Source organism: Abramis brama, assembly GCF_963993115.1.
Source record: "Abramis brama genome assembly, chromosome: 14".
In the NCBI taxonomy this organism is placed as follows: Eukaryota; Metazoa; Chordata; class Actinopteri; order Cypriniformes; family Leuciscidae; genus Abramis; species Abramis brama.
The window spans coordinates 14,688,389-14,713,530 of record NC_139976.1 but is presented as its reverse complement, the minus strand read 5'-3'; the positions used below and the strand labels follow the sequence as shown (position 1 = coordinate 14,713,530).

At 37.9% G+C, this 25,142-nt stretch overlaps 1 protein-coding gene across 2 annotated transcripts in view; it reads left to right on the top strand.

Moving 5' to 3' along the window:
- Nucleotides 1-7,102: 7,102 nt before the first annotated feature.
- The window catches only part of prkcea (protein kinase C, epsilon a), a 66,743-nt gene continuing 48,703 nt past the window's right edge, over nucleotides 7,103-25,142 (top strand). For both annotated transcript variants that reach the window (XM_084135455.1, XM_084135454.1), the window contains exons 1-2: nucleotides 7,103-8,116; nucleotides 24,432-24,495. In XM_084135455.1, the coding sequence (XP_083991581.1) occupies nucleotides 7,769-8,116; nucleotides 24,432-24,495 (412 nt within the window). In that variant the 5' untranslated portion in view covers nucleotides 7,103-7,768. The remainder of the gene's footprint in view (nucleotides 8,117-24,431; nucleotides 24,496-25,142) is intronic.

Below are 25,142 nucleotides of genomic sequence, written 5' to 3'. Positions count from 1 at the left end.
CCAATGGACAAATGGTAGGATTTGACACTGTGTTTGGGGCGGTGCGTGTACGTATGTGTGTCTGTATATGTTTGCTGGTTTGTAAGTGTGTGTGTGCTCATTGTCAATGTCGCTGAGGTTCCTAAAAGCAGTTCTTTATTTGAGTAATGTAAATGAGCATCAAAAAAGCAATGAATAAAAAGTAAAAAATAAAAGTCCTGTATTTGAGTGAATATGTTTACATTCACACACGGTTATTTACAAGAGTTTCAACCGCATTCTGAAACCAAACTCACTGCTGTAAAGGACTCACAACTGCATTTTCTGCATTTTGTTGCTTGTTTTCAAGGGCAGTTTTAGTAAGCTTTATGGTCTGCGCGTTACTCAAATGCTATTGATAATTAATAGATGAACTGCAGGTTTCAGATGTGAAAATCCTATTCATTTTCTGCATCTGGGAATTGATTTTTACTATATAGCCTAACCTATAAATCTTTAAAGAAAGAGCTATTGAGAGCTATGAGATTGTGAACCGATGGTATCGTTGAAACCATCTGTCCATATTATAACATATTTAAAAACAAATCACATTTTACAGTGTAATTCTTGGTGAAATACTACATTACCCATGATTCTGCAAAGAATCTCCACCAATCAGATGAAGCCCTGCAAATGATATAATAGAATCAGTCTCCCTATGCTCTCAAAATACTTAAATATTTGTATATGCATAATTTGCAATAAATGTAAAATGTTGTTATACAAATATATATATATATATATTCATTGTAGTTCTTTCCCTCATTAAAGCCGTCTGATTTTCAAATACTTTTTGCTTCAAATCAAAGTTTATAGTGTTGTGATTCACCTAGCTGGTTGGTTTGGTTCATGGTTTAGAACTCTTTAACAATTTTTTTTTTTTTTTTTAAATCCCTATGGGGAAAAAATGGAATAGAATAGAATAGATAAAATGCTTCCAGAATTTCTCTGTTATAGCAGAAGAAAGGGGATTGACATTGGCTATACTCATTCACACAGTACTGACTCGAATACTGTATGTAAGCTGTTGTGTGAACAGGACAATTTCAGAGTAACATGAGGGCAGTGACATCTTTCCATCTAAACTTTCTACTTTCTTTAGGCCTATATATTTTATGAAAATGCACTCTGCGGATCCTTTTTTGTCTCATTTTCCATTCTTTACAGGGGATTTTTAATGCAAATACATTTGCATGGTTAGACTCATGGCTCCTAGTTGTGTTAGTTTGTGTGTTTTACACAAACAAAGGGTCTGCTGCTTTTAAAACACTATTTCCATACTCACGAACATTTCTCTGTGTCTTGTCTCACCAAATCTTGTGTGTTATTCGACCACCAGAAATGTGGGGGAGCATGTTTGTGGTGGCCTAATAACACGCAAGCTTTGGTGAGACAAGATAAATCCAATAAACACTACACTAGACTAAATGTAGATATTCATAATGTTATTTATTCATGCCTGTAAGTATAAGTCAAGAGAGAAGAGAGACTTGTATATGTAAAACCAGTGAAGTGATTTGTTATCAGTATCACTCATTATACCACAACTGAAACGTTCATTTAAATCAAATGATTTCGTATAGTGGTATACTCACACATAGCAATATACATTCATGAACACATAAAGAAGGTATTTTTGGCCCAGTCGGTTGAACTAAAACGAGTCCTCTGTAATACACGGGAAGAGTTTGGGGTGTATAGGTTTACAGTGTATGCCGCAGGCACATCCTCTCACTAATGTTACAATGCAATGTTATACCACTATTGTTCAGATCCAGAAAATGACACTTCCCTTAAGGGCATGAACATCAACTTACAGGCTCCACACAGCCCCACACCCCTCTTAAACCAACTTGATTTGGCTAAAACATAAAACTTTCTAAAGGACACTATAGCTCTCTTTTGCGCACACTGAGTAAGACTGTGGTTTCAAACAGTAAGCAAAACAACACATTAACTGTCGTACAGTGTATATTGTATTGTATATTGTATATTCAATTCAATTCAATTCACATGTATTTGTATAGCGCTTTTCACTAGACACATTGTTTCAAAGCAGCTTTACAGAAAATGCACAAGTCCACATAATTTAGAGTGATCTGTTATCAGAGATAACTCTCTCTAAGATATGTATTTCAGAAATGTACATATACAAATCACAGTTAGCTAAAAATGTATAAATTTAAACAATGTAATAATTTAAGGCAGAAACAATGAGCTCATTAAACCAATGAATACTTGTTTGTTAACAAATTATGTATTATTTATTATATGTGTTATTTCTTTTTTATGTATACTTGCTGTTTTCAATTGATCATTTTAATTAAAATGTTTATATTTCATAGTTTGACACATTTCGATATTTTAAACATTCATTTCATAACATTGTTTATGCAATGTATTTGTGTGTGTAGTAATGTAATAGTTTGTCATTAGTTTGTCAATAGTTTGTTATTAACCATTTCATGTTTTATGGTCATAATTTCCTAACATTATTTCTCTGTCAATGAATTTATGCCTCATCTGCTGCAGCCTTTCTGTGCAAGTAAACAGTAATTTTTTATATTATTTCTATTTGTATTTACAGTAAGTAAATACAGTCTGCACCTCCGCAGCTTCAGAAGCAGCATTATGGTGTAAAGCCGGAAATAGGCTCCTTACAGTATCTGATGATAGCCATTCAAATAATCTGCACCTGTTTTACATGTTTTGCAGCCCACAAAAAAGTACATGCATGCTAAAATTGCATTTAATTGAGTGGACACGTGTGGTAACCCAAGTGCGGGACCTTTCTCTTGGCCTTGGGTTCCCTTGACCTTTCCACAGTGGACACCTGTGTGGGCAGATTTGTTCACTTGAGGAGGAGCAAGGAGTGTGTTGTGAAAGAACCACACACTCCTGTGCAGCGAAGCCAGCTTTCCCCTCACAATGGCTGGAATTATCCAAATCAATACACCTTTGTGCACCTTAAGCAGAGAGGAACTAATGCCAGTCGAGGTCTCAGACTTTATTTGAAAGCTTTAAAGAGCAAGATCTTGCACATTTTAATAAATCTGTGGCTGGAATTATAAGAACCTTTTTGCCAATCAACGTTCAGATCTAATGCACCTAAACATGTGTGGAGAAATATAACATGTCAGACTGAAATGTTAATCAAGCTTTCAAAGACAACAATTCCCTTTGATCAAAGATATTCCTTGTGTTTTCTTTTACAGTCTAAGACTCAATACTCTGGTGCATCTTGATCCCACAACAACAAAGGATAGAATTAGTTTCATGGATACAAACTCATGAGTATATGTTACTAACCCAAAACAGAACAGTGGACGAAAGCAGCAGTGAAGTTCCGTTGTGCACTGATTTGCTAATCAGTGTGATATGAGTATGATTATAGCAGAATATGTGATTAAAGCAAGATTCTCTCTGTCTTCTGGAACATTTGTGTATTTTAGCAGAAAACTTCAAACTGCAGAAAGAATGTCTGAAAGATGAAATGGAAACTTGTTCTTTTTAGCTTCACCCTGGAAACAGTGCTTTGTACTGGAAAAATATATCTCTATTTTTCAAAAGCCATTCAATGCTTTAATAATTTAATTTTAGACTGATTTTATGTTCTGTTTTCATAAAGTTATACCGATGTTATAACTCTTAAATCGTTTGAAAATTGTTATCAAATTATTGAGGAAATGATTGCATGTTCCCATGCTAATGCCAATGGCTGAGTATCATCCATTTATCTATGCATTTGTGATGATGAATAAAGCTCAATACTCATTTTTAATCTCCCTTCTGGAGTCTGAGCCTAAATAAACACAGCACTACCCCCTGGATGGCTGGCATGGTACTGCAGCCATATGGTGAGGGCAGGGTGAGCCACCCAAGGGGGTTTGGCTATGCTGACATAGTCAGTCTAACTGCCTGCTTAGTCAGGAAGAAACTCTCTGACCTACATGTAAAGCAAACAATCACAGTTTGTTTATGTGTGCCATCACCATACCACAATAATAGACTGGCATGGAAAACAATTATTTAAATAAAGGTGTGGCGGTCTGATCAAACGGTTGTAAAGGAAAATAGTGGAAAATGTGGACAATACACATTTGGTAAGCAAAATTTCTCTCCATCCAGAAGAATTTTTTTTTCTCCATTGATGACCATTCAAAAGTATTACTCTTACTATTTCTTCCATAGAAAGATATGACAAAAAAATTGTAAGAGTAGTATGCAGTAGGCCTATGCGGTTCCGAGTTTGGCAGGAATGGGTAAATGCTGACTTGGCAATATGACCCTTCAAAAATCCAGGCTGCGAAAATATACGTCACATAGAATGTATGCATTTAATTATGTGTAAACCGAAGTATAATTTTGGCTTTAGAGCAGGGGTGGGGGAAACTCTGGCCCTCGAGATCCGCTTTCCTGCTGAATTTAGTTCAAACCCTAATTAAACATAGCCTCCCTGAACAAGCTAATCAAAATCTTCAGGATTACTAGAAAGCTACTGGCATGTGAGTTTGTTTAGGGTTCAAGGTAATCTCTGCATGCAGGAAAGTGGACCTCGAGGGCCAGAGTTTCCCATCCCTGCTTTAGAGGTCCTGATGTTCCACTTGGTAAACTGTAGCCTGAATCTATAGTGCCACCTATTGGAATAATATTCTCATGCATGTCTAAATCATATAATATCTGATCTCTTTGCTATAACTCAATATAGGTTTCCCTTTAACCCTTTAACTGTCACCCCCCTTTTTGAGAATGGACATTAAAATGCACTATTCAAGCTTAAATGGTTGTAATTCAAGAATGCTTTGGAGTATAGACTTAAGTTTGGTCTTGTTTTAAAGGGAAAACATAGCAGATTATTGCTGAAGTGAAAGCACTTAAAAAAATTAAAGTATGAAAAAGTTATGGAAGTTTAAATTTACATTAAATCAAATATAATTTATTTCATATTTTTATTTTATATAAAATATATATTTTACAAAATATGTTTTACAAAAAAATTACTATCAAATCAAAGCCATATATCTAACCAAGTTGTGTTCCAAATTTGAAGTTGATATCACAAAAATTGAAGTTCCCATGAGATTTTGTTTAGGCGAATTACCAAAAATAGCCACCGGGTGTCATTGAATTCCATTGAATTTAACTGTATGCATTCTACCATTACAAATTAATAAATTTCTGTCCAAATATCACTTCTGTCACAAAATATGGAACCTTGAGACTCAGACCTTTCTGACAATATGTGTTTTGTCAAGATTAGAAAATATTTTGATAATAAATTATGAAACATAATGATGCCCAAAAGGGGAGGAGCCTAATAAAATAATTTAGAGTACCGTTTCTATGGTAACACAATGTCCAATTTCAAAACACTTTTCACAGGATGAATTCTGAGATCGTAAGCTTTCAAATGATACCTAATTTATGATAACTACTAAAATATGTAATGTAATAAAAAAAGGCGATAAAAAAGATAATATTATATTTTAGAGGATAATATATATATTATACTTTTTAGAAGATAATATTATTTTATATTTTTTTATTGACAAATACTAGATTAAATGTTTTATTATGAACTTTTAGCATGAAAACCAAAAATTTCAATTATTAAAAGTGTGTGCGTCGACTTTTTGTGACAAAGGTCAGAACTCCTGTTATGATGTAGTTTTTTGAGGTGCGCTCTTGTCATAAATTCATCTATTAATGTTCCTGCATAAATTGTAACAAAAAACAGTGCTGAAATATCTATTAAGGAGCCTTAGACCTTTCCAACGATATATAGTTTGTCATGACTAGATTAGGATTTAATAGTAATATAGTGAAGTAAATTTAGTTTGCCCGTATACGGGCATTCTTTGTTGTTGTTGGGTGTGTTTTTTTTCCCTGTCATCTGTCAATTTGAAAATCCTGTTCTGATTTCTGTTTGCGTGCATGAATAATTAATGTAACGCTACATGTGTAGCTTTAATTTCCACCACTAGAGTTCACTAAATGACATAATTAGAATACTTTATGTTTCAAACAACTTTCTCTTGGAGTAGCTTAAATGAAAGACTTTGTGGCCACATGACACACAGTAGTTTCAAATAACTCAGTGTTGCTGTGTGATACAATTCCTGAATATCATTTTGTCATAAGGGACAGATATGCAACTGAAATGTTTTGATTTGGAGTAAGTCCCAGATGTTGTTATTTGTCTTATCAAAGTCAAGTAGCATGTGACATTTTGGAAATGCAAGTGATGTCTGGTTCACTATCTTTGTGGGGACTCTAGACATAATGATTTTTATACTGTACAAACTGAATATTCTATCCCCTTACACCCTACCCCTAAACCTACTTGGCACAGAAAACTTTCTGCATTTTTACATTAAAAAAAATTATATAATATAAATAAAAGACTCATGGGGCCTCCATCCCCATGAGTCTGTGTGCATTCAGAAACACACACACACACACACACACACACACACACACACACACACACACACACACACACACACACACACTTCAATGGTTCTTATAATCCTCATATTGCCATAAAAAGTGCAAACAAATATTCATGTGTGATCCTCAGGTAAAATTTGACTCACATTGAAAACCCTTTATTTATTATAGATTATTAAGTTTATTTTCAAAGTTCAAACACTTTTTACACAACTGACAAAAGACATTTTTTCTGGTTAACTTTAGGCATTTTATAATTTAGAATCTCAAATGAACACACACATATGATTTTTATACTACAAACCGTATATTCTATCCCCTTCACTAAACCTACCCCCAAGCCTACCCAAAAATATAATAATAATAAAAAAAAAATACATAAGAACGAGTCTAATTAAAATAGACTTAATTACAACCTACCATACACCCTTCCTTTAACAGACACTTTATAGCCTAGACATTTTTTGGTCCATATATGAACCAGGCTCTTAATCCAACCCTCTGTTTCCCCACGCTGCTGCTCCTCTGTCTGTACACACACGCTCCCCCATCCGGTGCAGAGTGGACGCGACGCGGCGCGGCTTAAATCATCTGACGTGTTTTGCGCATTTCCTGAACTGGCGCTTGAGCGCAGGGAGGGAGAGAGGGAGTGAGTGAGAGGGAGAGGGAGAAAGAGAGAGAGAGGGCGAACAGGGAGAAAGGCTGCAGCGCAGAAGACTATATGAGCGTGTAGCTCAAATGCTTTCGTCTTCTCAAATCAACAAAGAAAAGAAGCAGCTGAATATCTCGGCGAGTGGATGGCAATAGTCTCCGAGCGGTTCGTCAGCAGACTGGGAGAAGGAGGTATCCCAAACGCCTCTCCCACTCAACGCATACGGGGAAACGAATAGTACAAGACAAACCCTTCTGAAGACCATCACATTTGGGATATTTTCCTCTATATTATTGCCGATATTTTGCGTGCTGGACTCTTTCCTCTACTCAGCGCTATTCCACACGTAGGGAATCCGATTGTTTACGTATGCTTTCCCATTACGAGTAGAAACGGATCGTAAACAAACACAGGAGCCTCTGGTTTTGCATATCGCGTTTTTGCATCCTATTTGATTGTTCCGCTCAAATGAGAGAATCAGGTTGATCCGTGTAGTGGTTTGAGGAATTTAATCATCACAGCATCCATCTATATGTGCATGTATACTGATGACGTGATGACATCTATGGGTATAGCGACCCCCTGAATCAAAACCTAAAACCGTCTGTTCCTGCAAAGAAGCCAGCTGCATCTCACTTGAGCGTCATCATGGTGGTTTTTAATGGAGTGTTGAAGATCAAAGTTTGTGAGGCACTGGACCTGAAGCCCACTCCATGGTCGCTCCGACATGCAGTTGGACCAAAGACCCAGACCTTCCTACTGGACACGTACATTGCCCTCAACGTGGATGATTCACGTGTGGGCCAAACTTCTACCAAGCAAAAGACGAATAGTCCAGCTTGGAATGATGAGTTTGTAACGGAGGTTTATGATGGGAAGAGAATTGAACTGTCCGTCTTTCACGACGCGCCAATTGGCTATGATGACTTTGTGGCCAACTGCACTATACAGTTTGAGGACCTGCTGCAGAATGGCAGTAGGCACTTTGAAGATTGGGTATGTTTATCTCACAATTTATTGCATGATGTGTAATCACTTCAATCTGGCTCCTGGGGGCCCCTCAACACTACACATTTTGGGTGTCTTACTATTCTCTCACACAGGTTATGGAGCACTTCTAATGAGACATGATTGAGAAACACTGGTGTAATCTAGTGCAGTGGTTCTCAATCCCGGTCCTGAAGTAGCCCAGCACTGGACATAATGGTTGTCTACCTTTATTTATCACACCTGATATATATATAATCCGCTCATATTGCTGCACAAAGACCTAAAGCTGGTGTGGAGACATCCAAAAAGTCTTGCAGACTTCAAAAAAAAACAAAACACTGATCTGTTGTCTAGGCCATAATTTTCATCTGTTGTCTAGGCCATCATTTTCACAGGGACTGGTCGGTTTCGGATTCTCCTCAGCAAAGCCCCTTGTTTCCCAGCCTTCCTCACGGGTTCTCACGCTCTGGGGGTTTTCCCATTTTTTGACAAAACATGTTCTGCTGCTGTTGAATCCAGACCTACATTTACCATTTCCGTCAAGTGAAGCTGTTTTGCAAATTGCCTTCATGCCAGAGAAGGAAATAATCAATGCCCATTATGCAAGCTGTAAAACAAGTTTGACACAGTTTGCTAGATGTATACGTTACAACCTGTCATTTATCTGGCCATGTTTTCTGAAAAATGATGGTACCTGTAGGATAGCACTGCCATATAGACCTGAGTGTCTCACCTTGCCAGTCACCTTATTTTGGATTCTGACCACTTGGTAGAAATAGGCCCATTTAGAGCTCAATTCAATGGCTTTCATTAGAGTTTTAATAGTATTGGGCTCTTTTGTGTCTTCTCTTTTGAGTGTTTCTTTTCTAATGAAAATGACCCTTTTCTAATGAAAAGAAAGGCTAAATGCATTATAGATTGTAATATTGTTTGCAATTACATGCTATTGTGTGTTTTTATAGGGTGTATAACACACATAAAAACTTGTCATAATTGTTTTACAATAGTCTAAAAGTTGAATGTTTTGATGCTGCTGTGTTATAATGTGTTTCAGTGTCATGGAAAAATAGCCAGAGATTAATTTAGCATTCTAATCATGTCTGGAATTATGAGTTGGTCTGTTATATAATCTTCGTCCAGCTGAGAGGCTGCAGTGGGGAGTGCTTTGTATGTTTGGTCGTTAGACACCCAGGGAAAGGTCAGCATATATCGATTATGTCGCTGCATTGGTCAATCTTCCCCTCCTGTTGGCAACTCGCACTGTAAATGTGTTAGGCGAGAGAGTGAGAAGGAAATCAATTTAATCTCTGCATTCCCCCATCACGGCTTTGACGACCTGCCTAATCATAACACACCCTGAGCCCTCTGTCTCACCGTCAGCTCTTTATTTCACCTGTGTACTAAAGAGATTTGACAAGTAAAAAGTTGTTAACCCTTCCCAGAATTTTCCGCTTTTGCAAATATTGCTTCTTTCCAAATGCGAACCTTACAAATGCATTGTCACAAATGTATAGCCTAAGTTTTTTTTCTGTTAGACTGTTAGTCTGGTTTTGGCTGTTGAAAGGGGAATGTATTGCATTCACTATGCCAATGCCAATCATAAAAAAAAAAAAAACATGGCTCAACAAAAAGGGCATATGTTAATTATGGCAAATGCATCTGACATAATTGAAGCTGAACGTTTTGTCAGACTTCATAGCTGCAGATACGCTTGATAACAATGATTCAGACAGAAGCTCTGGTATGTCTAATTTTCCAGAGAGTCAGAGATGTACAATCTTCATCTGCCATGTCTTGTTTATGCAAATTAATAAAGCAAGAGTTTGCTTTCAAGAGACAAGTGACCGGAGACGGAGGGTAATCAGGGTTGTGCGCCATTCAAATTTGAATTGAGAATGTTTAAAAATCAATTCCTGAGCTGAAACAGAATTTGAGTTGAGGTGACATACATTTTAATTGAAATATTAAGAAGTACAATGCAAAGAAATTAATGTAACAGTATTTCTTTTCTAGAAAAGCAACTTAAACTAGTGGTTTGATAAAACCTTGTTTTAAAGTGTTTGAATGTAAAAAGCTTTGAAAGCCTGGAAATGTAGGTTTTTAGGCTTTGCAGAGATCGAGAATAACATTTAGATGGATAATACAGTAGTTAATAATATTAATTTAATTAACTTTTGTGGACTTTTCTTTTAACTGTAATTCAGTAAATTCCTCTTCCTGTCATTCCAGTTCAAATTTTAATTAAACTTCCTGTAGGATATGGTCAATTCAATTCAAATTCCAGCTCATGAATTGAAAGGAAGTCAGTTCTTTAATTCTGGATTTTACACAAACCTGTTGATGATGTGATATTTAATTTGTTGGAGCATTGTTTTTCTATTATATTGCATGGCGTATGATGTAATGAGCCTTAGGATGGAAACTTCCTGAAGTTTTTGGTGTTCTCTCGAATGAATAGAGGGTCAATATATCTGAAAAAGAAACCAAATGAGGCCATTTTTAGGAAGACAGTTGTTTCTTGGCTCGTCATTTGAGCAGCAGAGGCCGGAGCCAGACGTCTCCCGAGAAACCCACACTGTTCACGCAGTGGACTCACATCCAATGAGTTTCATCTGTACATTTACTCCCACTGTTACCCACACAGGTGGAGCTTTATTCTGCTTGGAACAAGGAGAGCATGCTTACTAATTTGGATAACCACCTCTACTTCAACAAACACATACAAACCCACAGAGAAACAGTAGCAGCAGTGTTACAAAACTGTTTAGGGAAAAAAGTAACCAAACAGGACCTCTAACCCTAAAGAAGACGCTATTGTGTCATGTTTGTTGCTTTACCACTTCTCTGTTGGGTTTCTGGCCTGTAATCGTTCCCCAATCATGTTGCGGTGGCCTGGTATGATGCAACACATTTTTCAGAAATTGCACCACTTTTGGACACGCACACCTTCTCTTAAGCTGATGGTTAGTTGGGTTTGAGTAAACGTGTTAGCTGTCTGTGTAGCTTTTAGCGGAAGAGGTAATTGGAGCCTGGTCTTTGTGGATAGTTCTCAGATACTACTAAGACACAGCCTCCCGTCTTTGTTGTGTAAGGGCAGGAACAGACTGAATAATTTACAACCCTTCCATCAGCCTCTTTATGGAATGTCTGACCCTGCAGAGATCACCCACAACACCCTTAGCTCAAGTTAGCAACAATCCCATTATCACCAGCGAAAGTGGCCCTTATCTTTAGATATCTCTGCCTTCAGTTACCAGCCTTTTACTGAGGGGTCATCTGTGGAGAGTTGGAGAAAGAGGGAGAACTTCTGTTGATCTTGTAGCCATTCATTCGCTCTTGTCTTTTTCGGGTTCATTCATTCTGCTTCCTCATATTGTCCTCCTCCTGCTATCCCTCTGCTTCCTTCATTTTCTCTCTACTGGGGTTCCTTCCCTTCCATCTTGTTGTCCGAACTATCCTTGTTAATTTCATAGATATTTATGCTCCTGAGATTATGTCCAGTCCATTACAAACCTGCTCCAAATGCTTAAAATACATTTCACTAGGAGTGTTGCTTTAGCCACAGATAATGAGCTTTAAAGGCCTGCAGTTTCCTTAATGTCTTTCCACTGCATTACAGCTTACATTACAGTTATCGATTGCACTCAGTATTTTACAGGTTTATGCCCAGCAGCTCTCTTTCCATTGTGTTTTCTTAAATGTTGGTGTTAGCTATACAGTTCTTCCTTGACATTGACATCATCTACCCTCACTTCTTCCTGGCCATTTGCGCAAATAGGCCAGGCTGAGGCTAAAACACCAACTGCTCCCCCTACTTGGCATACCGTTGCCAGAAGAACACATATCATCCTTTTGTCAAGCCAAAGCGCATCATAGCTGGGTGTTGATTGAGTTCTTTCCCATCAGCGTATTTATGCTTCTAGACTAAGGTGGCAACATGTCAACTTGCACAGACAGAAACCTTCTCACGTCAATCTGTTCATCGGTTCACAGTGTTTTTCATCAGTTCTCAAATCTCGGGATTTGAGGGGGAAGGGTGAATTGTGGGTAAGCAGGGATCAGTCCATCCAGCAGCACTAATTAATTTCATGAAAGGACTCGATGAGAGACCGGCGAAATGTCTTTATATGTTTGTTGTGTCTGTCCTCATTCGTTCATCTTGTGTAGTTTGGCTTGTGTGTGAGTGTGCTTTACAGTTTTGTGTGTCGCCGGCGGTTGTCTAGCTTTCACATGCTGCGTTGAGCTCTCGCCTGGGGCACATTGAGCATGCTTACAGTGAAAGGGAACAATACAGGTGACATATGAGATACTCTGGGCTGGCAAATATGCCTGATCTGCACCGCTATCTACATGACCCAGTTACACACACACTTATACTCTCAGGTCCACAGCTAAATACAGCACATATGTGAATATCTATCTTCTCTTTGTAGCTAGTGCTAATGGGTTTTAAACTTCTGACTTGTTGATCTTTAGTGTGGATTCAGGGGGAAGTTAATGTAGTACAAAAATTAGTGATGGAAAATGGGATCAATTCCAATGTGATGGATTTCACATTGATCTTAGAACTTTGAGGCCATTTCTCTTGGTTCCAGTGTTGGCATAGTTTTACGTTTTTACTTTTTGGACATAATTTAAGGTCCTTCATGGGGTCAGTACAATTCAAAAGTTTGGGGTCAAGATTGTTTTTTAGAAATTAATACTTTTATTCAGCAAGGACACATTAAATTGGTCAAATGTGACAGTAAAGACATTTATAATGTAACAAAAGTTGACTATTTTTAATAAATGCTGTTCTTTTGAACTTCCTATTCATCAAAGTTTCCACAAAAATATTAAACAGCAAGATACTAACAAAATGTTTCTTGAGCACCAAATCAGCATATTAGAATGATTTCTGTATGATCATGTGACACTGAAGACTGGAGTAATTCAGCTTTGCCATCACAGGAATAAATTATATTTTAATATATATTAAAATAGGAAACTTTAAAAAAAAATTGAACTGTAGTGTATATATTTCAAAATGAATTTCTAATTATCTTTTAGGCACTATAGGAGCATATTATGCTTGTTAATGTTACAAATTGAAGCTGCATTCCGTAACTTTTTTGGGTTAAAAATGATCCAAAATAAATTTTTGAGCAAGTACATAACCAGCCAGTGTTCAAAACTATTTCTTGCCTTAGCTTGATTCAAAACGGTAAGCTTGTAATAATGTTTTTAATTCCAGTGGTACTGGTGGATTTCCGCGGGAAATTCGAGCATGTCTTTGCGTCATTACGTCACATCTGTACACATAAAGAAGGCGTCTCGGCTAGAAGGCCATATTGTGTGTGAGGATGTTGGAGGTGGAGATTTATAGCCTTTTCTCACAGCACTTGATATAATTAAACGTATCAATTTGATGGCGCATCCAGAAAGGTTCAAACGACAATCACCAGTGACAACTGGAGATTCACCCGTTGTAAAATGACTTCGGAGTGGCAACAGAAAAAAAGAGACTGCAACCGGGCCCATGCGAAAACAAGGATAATATTAAGGGCATTAAATGTAGTCACGCTATGCTGATGTTGTTAATATTAACAATTTGAGAACAAAGTATAATTTGCACGGTTTGACGTGATAGGATAAGTGATCGTTAGATTTAATCAGTGCGATTTACTGCAATGTTTTTTTTCCCTTTAGTTGGTCAGAACAAAAGTGAATGTTACAGATTACATTTTCCGGTGAAAATTCTTATGTTGGTCATACTTCCAAAAAGTAGAATCTGTGATTCCGAATTACAGTATCCACACCGGCGCGGTGACTGACAGACGCACATTCTCTTCAAAACATTGGATTCATCTGCACTGTGCCGTGCCGAGGCACAAACCCACGTAAAGTTGATAATTCCGCGAATAACTGCAATTGTAGATTTCGAACAGAGATGGCGACAAAGAGGAAAAACTACGTACTGCAGCTTTAAATGTATTAGTATACATTTCTGCTGAAAAAATTAAAGAACTAAAGAAGTTCTCATATGGCCCACAGAGGGGCCAAAGTCTCCCATCATCACCATCATTATATCTGCAGTCATCTTCACTGCAGGAGCCCGCAACAGACTTGAATCCTCTCAGCACCCTGTTCACACTCTGCATGTGCACAAACACACACACACACACACACACACACACATACCAGTGTACCACAACCATCAGCGTGTGTGTGCATGCTCGCTTTATGCCTGAGATTAAATCAAAGTAATTCACACCTCATGATGTTTGAGACACAAAGGCTTGTAGTCTGTTCCTGTGCTCACAGTTACATGAGCGTTTTATCTCCAGATGGCTGTTTTCATTTTGTCTGGTCTCTTTTTGCGCTATTTACTAAATTAAAGCCGTGAAGCCCCCTCAGGACCCAGTGTTTATTCAAAGTGAATTCCAATCAGGCCTTCAAAGGTTCTCATTATTAGTCTGTATCATGAATAATGCACAATTAGCCCTGGTGTGGTGTCTTATTAGTAATTCATGGAGCTCTGAAGGTTTCACTCAGAGCCGGTGTGTTCACGCAGCTGAATGTACTCGTATGGCCACATTTGTGTGTGATTTCGAGTGTGAATGGGAGCCGTGCGTGCCGCTCAGCCGTCATGCTGAGGCTCTGCTGTTGACAGATGGACGTAGGAGGACTGTTGCTGAGCTCAAACTGTCTTAAAGAGAGGGTAAGAAAAGGATGAGGAGAGTATAAAGGAGGAGAGGGCGAAATTGAGGAGGAGTGGAAAGAAAGTGTTCCTCTGTTTAATCCTAGCAGAGAGATTCATTTAGAAATCAGTGGCACGTGTTTAAAACTTCTTAGACCTAGTTTTGATTTCCCAAGTGCACAGTTAGAAGTGTTTTCAGTCGCACACGGTATTTCTGTCTCTCTCTCCCACATCCCTACAGTGGGCTCTCCTATAGTCAAATCAACAGTCCTAATAGGACTAACAGCTTAATGTGATATCCTTGACCACAGCCTCATCCTTTCATATTTAGTTTTTAAAGAAACAGGCTGTTTTTTTTTTTCTATAGTCAGGAATGGATTGACGCATTACTTTTTATATTTAGTCCTGAGACGCGGATCCATAAATCGCAACCTCCTCCGTGTATACTGAATGTACAAGATAGAAATGCAGCATAAGCTGTCTTCCCAGTGCATCATAAAAACTAATTCAAACTTCATGTTTATATTGAAGGTTTAGTTTACCAAGAAATAAAAAATCCGACATTATTTACTCACCCTCATGTTGTTCCAAACCTGACTTTGTGAAACATAAAATAATATATTTTAAAAATGTCTGTTGTCTTTTTGCCCATGAAGTGAAATTTGATGATTTTCTAGTGATTTTCTTCCCCTGGCTGTCATATATGGATTTGGAACAACCTGAGGGTGAGTAAAGGCCCGTTCACACCAATGATGAGAACTATAACAATACGTTTTTTAATAATCGTTCTAATTCTATGAGAACAGTCCACACCCCAACTATAACGATATCAACACAGAGGAACAATCCATTGCAGTCATTTCAGAATGATTTCTTTTCCAACTGATCAATGATAAAAAAATTGACAGCCAATCAGAATCCATCTTTCTTAAAATACCTTAAGCATTTAAAACCGCAGATGATTTAAAGGGATCGTTCACCCAAAAATGAAAATTCTGTCATTAATTACTCACCCTCATGTCATTCTTCTTCAGAAACACAAATGAAGATCTTTTTGATGAAATCTGAGAGCTTTCTGTCCCTCCATAGACAGCTACGCAACTGCCACTTTGACGCTTAAAGTTCATAAAGAGATCGTAAAACTAATCCATAAGAATTGAGCGTTTTAGTATAAATTTTCTGAAGAGACTTGATCGATTTATATGATGAACAGATTGAATTTAGGCTTTTATTCATATATAAACATTCATCAACTCACACATCAGTTGTGGTAAACAGGTGCTCAAGCATGTTTGCTTGAAGTGCGAGAACCAATGAGGTTCATTCTCGTGTTACGCAGCACGTTTGAACTTCTGCAAGAGGTTTGTTCTCACGCGTCAAGCAGATAATGTTTGATTGAGCTTCTGTTTATGTTCACCGATCAGTGTTAAAATGTGAATAAAAGCCTAAATTCAATCTGTTCATCATATAAAGCAATCTCTTTATGAACTTTTTGAAGCATCAAAGTGTCAGTTGCGTAGCTGTCGACGGAGGGACAGAAAGCTCTCAGATTTCATCAAAAATATCTTCATTTGTGTTCCGAAGATGAACAAAAGTCTTATGGGCTTGGAACGACATGAGGGTGAGTAATTAATGACATAATAAGTGCATGCTTATAATAAACAGGACATTATCTTCTGTTGATGCTAATGTAGTTGTCGTTATAGTTCTCTTTATATTCATCGTTCTTGGTGTGGACTGGCCTTAAATGAATTAATTTTTTTTTTATTTTTTATCTGAAACCTGTTGTTTCAAAAACCTCAGTTTGTTTTTAGACCACTGAGCAGTGCTAAGCATTTTTCCATGGAGACGCGCATCTGGGAGAGCGTGAGCGGCATGTGTTCTCTGTGGCTTGTGGGTATCTGTTTGCACAGCGGTGATTAGAACCGAGAGAGGGCGAGTTAAGGCCAATGAGGGGTGCAAATTCAGGCACTGGAGGACAGTAACCAGAGCAAGAGTTTGTTTTCTTTGTGTTGTACTTGATATCCTTTCCGCATACACGCCACACTGGCATATACGCATGTGTGAAGCAACTGGTCCCGAAGTGATTTTTAGCAGATGTATGAAGTCAGTTCTCACAGGTGTCCTAACAAACTAACCACAGGTGTAGGTCATCACATTAACTATTGAAGATGTTCCACTAACATCCCAGGTACTTTCCAGAAACTGTACAAATACTTCTTGTTGCAACCTTGAACAATATAGTTGTATGTGTTGTTTTGTAATTTTGTGCTTTACAAACATGGAAAGGTATACTTGTGAGTACAACCTTGTCTCTGATAATTATCCTTACATTCCATACAGGATAAATTAAACTAGACACAAATGAGACAATTGTTTACATTCAGTAAGACAACTGATCTTTGTAATCGTTGTGGATAGTATTTCGCAAATAATTTGGTCTTTTGAACGAATTTGAGAAAAGTTCATATTGAAATTTGTAGGATTTGGTATCTTGGCAAATCTGGGTCTTTTAGAAAATCTGTGAGGCAGGAGTCTCTTCTGAGTATCTGTTTGTTCTCTATGTCCTTTAATGTCTGTCTAGGAGAAACAGTTGAGATATTAAAGCGATCTCATATGTGATATATCTTTTCTAAGGGGAGGGACAGTGAGACAGTGAGCCTCCTGAGCTGTGGGTGTGGACGAGGTTGAGCCACAGGGTGTTGCATAAGAGGAGCTGATTATGTCCCACAGCTTATCTCTGGGTTTATCCTCCCTTTCTCCCCATTCTCTCTCTCTCTCTCTCTCTCTCTCTCTCTCTCTCTCTCTCTCTCTCTCTCTCTCTCTCTCTCTCTCTCTCTCTCTCTCTCTCTCTTTGAATTTTCTCGTTTACTTCCCAGTTACGTTCTCATGACATCCATATGATGCCTTTAGTTTGACCCCCAGTAGCATCCACTGTTTTAATTGGTTTTGTGCATGCTACAGTGACTTGAGTGTACTTCAGTGTACTTAAATATGAGGCAGTGAACTACACATCCCATGAAGCATTGCAAATGATACTCCAATCAGAAACAACAGTGCAAAAGAATAAAACTATTGACCTATAGTGAGCTTAGTATGTAATTTATAATTATTAAAGCACTATTTTTGTAATGATAAATGAAGCTTACACAAAATAGGAATGTTTCTGCAAATATATTAGTAGTTATAAAAGCAAATTTGGGCTTTTTTAGAATTGATCAATTAGAATAATTTTTCAAAAGCAAAGTTGTGTGTATTCTATGCATTCTGTGTAGGTGTGAACAGTCAGTTATAGTGGTACATATATATGTGTATGAAAAAGGGGGAGCAAAAAGGACCGAAAGAGAGAGAAAGAGGAAGAAAGAAACAGCACAGAAAAAGATAAAGGCAGTAAGAAACAGTTTCTCTTTGCAAGTAATGTGATCTAACACTAGCAGTGCTGCTGTGCATTATTCAAAAGGGACAAATCAGTATTGATTGACAGACTGTTGTACATCTGTCTGCACTGTGTGTGTGTGTCTGTGTGTGTGTGTGTTTTCTTCACTTGTTCACTGTATAAAAGCTATATTTCTTAAATGTTATCAGTATAATATACATGGTTGGCATGTATGCTTTTGACAACCTTCTGACACAAATTCAGCAGACAGATTAACTACAGTTTGTCCAGTCTCAGTAAGCAAGAGGTTTTAAAGTAATGCACTAATCCACTGTGGGGTGAGGAAGTCTGAGACCACGTTTAAAATTCATCTCATTTAAACCTAGAAATTAAAGTTAATTTATTTATTTATTTATTTATAAATAGAAAAATGTAAAACAAAGAAATGTTATGACTTAAAATTATTTAGATTAGAATTATTCTGTTCTATTTCTGGGTCACTTATTAAATAATAAATGGAACTTTTATTTGTTCTAATGCTGGAAAAAAAATTGTTGGTGATATAATTGTATTACATATTTTATAACTGCAGTTTCACTAGTGATCTCAAACTTTTGGGCCCCATTATATTTTTACAATTCAGATGTCATTAAAATGCAGTTAATGCAACTTTTTAGACTTTTTTGCCCCAGTTTTACTGAGAAAGATATTTAATAGCAGCATCTTTTGAGCCATATAAGAGAGACTGGTATCATGCCACAGGCTCTGTTTCTTTCACATGAGTTCTTCTCTTGTCATTTTTGGCCTTGTCTCAAATGATGTACGTGACATAGACTTTGCTTGCCTGCATTTGCACATGCAAGTAAAGACAACAAAATTGTTTTTCATTTGTCATTTTAGGATTCAGCTGATGCTTATAAGCAACCCTGTATCTCTGCAGATAGAACCAAAAATGATTTCCTTTTGTCTTGGTCCCCAGTAAAAAAAAAAAAGAAAAAAAAAAAGAAAAAAAAAAAAAATATATATATATACAGTGAGGAAAATAAGTATTTGAACACCCTGCTATTTTGCAAGTTCTCCCACTTAGAAATCATGGAGGGGTCTGAAATTGTCATCGTAGGTGCATGTCCACTGTGAGAGACATAATCTAAAAAAAAAAAAATCCAGAAATCACAATGTATGATTTTTTAACTATTTATTTGTATGATACAGCTGCAAATAAGTATTTGAACACCTGAGAAAATCAATGTTAATATTTGGTACAGTAGCCTTTGTTTGCAATTACAGAGGTCAAACGTTTCCTGTAGTTTTTCACCAGGTTTGCACACACTGCAGGAGGGATTTTGGCCCACTCCTCCACACAGATCTTCTCTAGATCAGTCAGGTTTCTGGGCTGTCGCTGAGAAACACGGAGTTTGAGCACCCTCCAAAGATTCTCTATTGGGTTTAGGTCTGGAGACTGGCTAGGCCACGCCAGAACCTTGATATGCTTCTTACAGAGCCACTCCTTGGTTATCCTGGCTGTGTGCTTCGGGTCATTGTCATGTTGGAAGACCCAGCCTCGACCCATCTTCAGTGCTCTAAATAAGGGAAGGAGGTTGTTCCCCAAAATCTCGCAATACATGGCCCCGGTCATCCTCTCCTTAATACAGTGCAGTCGCCCTGTCCCATGTGCAGAAAAACACCCCCAAAGCATGATGCTACCACCCCCATGCTTCACAGTAGGGATGGTGTTCTTGGGATGGTACTCATCATTCTTCTTCCTCCAAACACGTTTAGTGGAATTATGACCAAAAAGTTCTATTTTGGTCTCATCTGACCACATGACTTTCTCCCATGACTCCTCTGGATCATCCAAATGGTCATTGGCAAACTTAAGACGGGCCTTGACATGTGCTGGTTTAAGCAGGGGAACCTTCCGTGCCATGCATGATTTCAAACCATGACGTCTTAGTGTATTACCAACAGTAACCTTGGAAACGGTGGTCCCAGCTCTTTTCAGGTCATTGACCAGCTCCTCCCGTGTAGTTCTGGGCTGATTTCTCACCTTTCTTAGGATCATTGAGACCCCACAAGGTGAGATCTTGCATGGAGCCCCAGTCCGAGGGAGATTGACAGTCATGTTTAGCTTCTTCCATTTTCTAATGATTGCTCCAACACTGGACCTTTTTTCACCAAGCTGCTTGGCAATTTCCCCGTAGCCCTTTCCAGCCTTGTGGAGGTGTACAATTTTGTCTCTAGTGTCTTTGGACAGCTCTTTGGTCTTGGCCATGTTAGTAGTTGGATTCCTACTGATTGTATGGGGTGGACAGGTGTCTTTATGCAGCTAACGACCTCAAACAGGTGCATCTCATTTAGGATAATAAATGGAGTGGAGGTGGACATTTTAAAGGCAGACTAACAGGTCTTTGTTATATATATATGAAGAGTTCAGATGCAAAAGCCTCTAAGTGCCATCTGAAATTTTCTTCTAGAATGATCTTTTTTATCAAGCTTGTATATTTAAATTCAGTAATTTCACTTAAATGGCAATGAAAAATACCTATTCATTGTCATTTAAGCGAAATTACTGAACTTAAATATACAAGCTTGATAAAAGTGATCATTCCATAAGAAGATTTCAGATGGCACTTGGAGGCTTTTGCATCTGAACTCTTCATATATAATATACATGTCATATATATTTACATGTCTTTAAAACAAAAATTTTAATAAAGATTTTTTCTCTTTTTGTTCCTCATGCCAATGGCAAATTGGTTTTATGCATAAATATCATAAAATTTTATTAGATTTACAGTGTGGTAAAAAAAAAACAACAAAAAAACAACTCATTAAAGGGGTCATCGGATGCCCATTTTCCACAAGTCGGTATGATTCTTTAGGGTCTTCGTGTACAGTTTGTAACATACTTTGGTTAAAATCCCTCAATGGTTGTGTAAAACAACACCCTTTTTACCTCCTCAAAAATAGCTCTGTTCACAGCGACCCGTTTCGGTGCATGTCTCTTTAAATGATAATGAGCAACTTCTCTCCCCACCCCTCTCTTCCATGGGCTGTCTTGTTGTGTCAAGTGCTGCTTTGGCTGACATTATTCAAATGGCTGAGGGTGGAAATATGCTAATACGGGACAGTCCGTCAGTGGTTGTGGGCGGGGCATGAGCAATATGACATCATACTGCTCAGAAAATCCCAATGGCTTGATTATTGAGAGTGTTGAAAAAAAAGGAGTGAATGGATTTTTTTCATTGTATTGTGGTTGTGTCCACACACTGCAAAGACACATTTATTTGCAAACACCATATAAAAGTGAATTTTGCATTCGATGACCCCTTGAAGTAAATCTTAACTTAAATTTTAAATCTTTAAAGATTTTAACTTAAAATCTTATAAAAAAAAATTACTGGAGCAAAAGACTAAAAATATTGATTTAAAATTGAAAAACATTGTTTTAAGCATAAATCTAACATAATTAGTAACGTTTATACTTAAATCAAGAACAACTATTTGCAAATGGAACAAGAAAAATAAAGTTTAGGGAAAAAGTTGAAAAAGTCTTTGAAGGATGTTTAGACATTGTTTGCTGGAAAACTAGACAAAAATCTTTTTAAAGAAAATGTGCGCCTTGATGACTTTAACTAGACTGCCGTCTGCAGTCTGTCCTGACAGCAGCTTTGGAAAGAGCTTTCATACACACATACACGACCAGCAAAGCTGCCTTGCCAACATTGTTTAGCAAAGCATGATACTGGTTTCCTGGAGAGTGTCATCGGGGAGACTAGAACACACCGCTCTATCCTTGCACGTTCACACTCACACACATGCAGTGGCCTTTCCTTCCTCTGCTAAATTTAGTGGCCGTTGCACCTCAGAAACAAACACACTCAAGGAGGCTGCTGTTGTGTTGAATGGAATCTCGTGACATCACAGGAAGGGGGGGTGGGGGGGGACTGAATAACAGACATGTCATCACCCTGTTAGCATTTCAGATGACATCACCAGTGGTTCTGCAGTCGTAACTTTCGTCTTACAGTGATTTAAAGGGATAGTTCACTCAAAAATGAAAATTCTGATGTCATCCCAAACCCATAAGCCTTTGGTTAATCTTCCAAACACAAATTTAGGTATTTTTAATGAAGTCTGAGAGTTTGTGTCCCTCCATTGAAAGTCCAGGTAACAAAAACCTAAGATATATAAAGTTGTCATAAAACGAATCAATATGAATTGAGTGATTTAATCCAAGTCTTGTGAAGAGATACAATCGCTTTATATGATGAACAGACTTAAAGGGATAGTTCACCCAAAAATGACAATTAGCCCATGATTTACTCACCCTCTAATCCTATCCCTATCCTAGGTGTATATGACATTCTTCTTTCAGACAAATACAATCAGAGTTATATTGAAAAATGTCCTGGCTCTTCCAAACGTTTCCAAGGGTGGACTATTTTTCATTTGTGGGTGAACTGTTCCTTTAATTTATGTTTTTATTTACATAAGGACACACAAGCTTCCATGTTTGCCGAATGTGATTGTGCTCTTATGTATGTGTGTCGATCATTGTTTAGATGTAAATAAAAGCCTAAATTAAATCTGTTCATCATATAAAGTGATTTTAGCTCTTCACAAAATGACTTTTTCGAAGATTAACCAAAGTCTTGATAATGACTGGATTTTTATTTTTGGTTGAACTATCCCTTAAAAGCTATTGATTATAATTTCATCTGATGACTGCAGGTAGATGGCCTGATGTGTTCGAGAGGGCAGTTTTGAGAGTGCGACACGACAGGCTCGGTTTTCGAAAGTGCAGCAAATTTTGATGATTTCATCAGGAATTAAAGGGATAAATCAGGTTTTTCCCCTTAGCTTAGAGAGCAGGTAGCCTGGAAATCCAGACCCAAATCTGAAAGATTAAGGGTCTGGCATCGACTAATGAAAATCGCCCAGCTCGAGGGGCGGCACCAAGCATGCATTTGAAAATCTCACTGCACGCAATTGGATAATACTACGACCAATCACAACAATAAGCCCTATACGCTTAGCTACCAGCGGAGCTAACTGGTAGATTAGACTCTTGCAAAACAGCAAAAACGTTCTTCTTGCAAAGGAACGATTCGAGCGCCGTCTTCTGTTCCTCTAAAGCCAAGTCTAACTCGTTCATTATAGCGGCCAAAGCCGTTTCAAACAACTGGTGTTCATCCATAGCCATCTTGCAATGTTTACTAATGACTTTGACGTCGCAGTGCTGTCGTCATCTGTTTAGCTCGCCTCTGGCCCACCTATGTCAGATAACCCGATGTGATTGGTGCAGCTCGGATACAAGGGCATATTTAATGAGCATCATTACTTGACAGCAGAGTAACTCGCTGAGCAAATTCAGTTTGTGCTCTCGCGAGAACTCTGGATTTCCAGGGTAGAGAGTAGGTTAAACTTAAGGCAAAACGACAGAACCGCAACCTCCACGGCACAAACTGTGACTGAATCTGGGCGAACGAAATCTGTTCTGCTGCAGAGCTTGTGCTGTTCTTCATGTCCTAATTCCTGTTTTCAGGAAGAGGACCGGTAGTGCTGATCTGGCACCGGGTCCGCAGTGTCCCTGACGATCTAGATCACTGTGAAGAGAAAAATAAAACGGGCCTCCTATTTTGAGACTCTCTATGAATGCAGCTCGATATCTCTCTCTCTCCGACACCTCCATCCACCTCCACATATGCACCGCAGGGCCCGTATTTTTTCTCTCTCTCTCTCTCTCTCTCTCTCTCTCTCTGCATAATAAGCTTAAGCAGTGGTTTCCTGACATTGTGGATCTGGTGCCTCTCCCAGCTCCTCTCCCCCACGCGGAGTTGATGGAGAGTGGGCGTCGAATCTCGGCTAGGCGTCGAGCCCATGTGGGGTCTGCGTGGGTCGCTCGGGGATGTGCTGCACTGGCAGGAAATTGTTTGAAAAGGAATTATAAAACCGAAGCAGTTTCCCTGCCAACTCTCTGCCACCCTCCATCCTTAGAGACAACAAAAAGAGGCAGAGAGCAGGAAGTTAGTGAGCGCGTGTGCGAGGGGCCCATCCCTGTAGAGAGAGTTTCACAGAGGGAATCTATTACTGGGATCGTGAACTTTGGCATCAGCTGATAAAAGTAAAGGTGATGTTGAATTGAGATGTTTACGGAGCGTGTTCACAAAGTCAGTGGATAATGTGCTTCTGGATGAATTCGTCTTCCTTTCGTGCTGAGATGCTGTCCTCTAATTGGTTTCTTTTGTGTTTCCTCTCTACAGATCGACTTGGAGCCTGAGGGGAAAGTGTACGTCATCATTGATCTGTCGGGATCCTCCAGTGAAGGTGAGACTCTTGAGTCCACAGCAGATTAACACAAGAAGTTGACAGAATTGTATGTGTATGTTTTTTTTTTGTTAAATAATTATACACTAACATTCAAAAGTTTGGGGTCGTTCAACGGAAATGAATCCTTTTATTCCACAAGAACACATTAAATTGATCAAAACTGACATTTATAATGTTAATAAAAAAATGTATCACAGTTTCTACAAAATTATTAAGTGCAACTGTTTTTAAATTGATAATAATAAGACATTTGTCTTGATAAAATAAAATGTATTCAGTGCCATATCAGAATTATATCAGCATATCAGAATGATTTCTAAAGGAACATGTGACACTGGAGTAATGATGCTGAAAATTCAGCTTTGCCATCACAGGAATAAATTACTAATTAAAATATATTAAAATAGAAATTAGTTTAATTTAATTCAACTGAATTTATTTTAAATTGCATTAATATTTCACAATATTACTAAATAAATAAAGAAATGCAGCCTTGGTGAGCATAAAAGTCTCAAAAGTAATCTGAAGGTAATATATAAAATGCTTGAATATTTAGTTTAATTTTATGTTAAACAGACTAATGTTAAGTAAAATGAATTAAAATGAAACAAGTATTTACTCAATATAAAAGGAAATCGGCATCC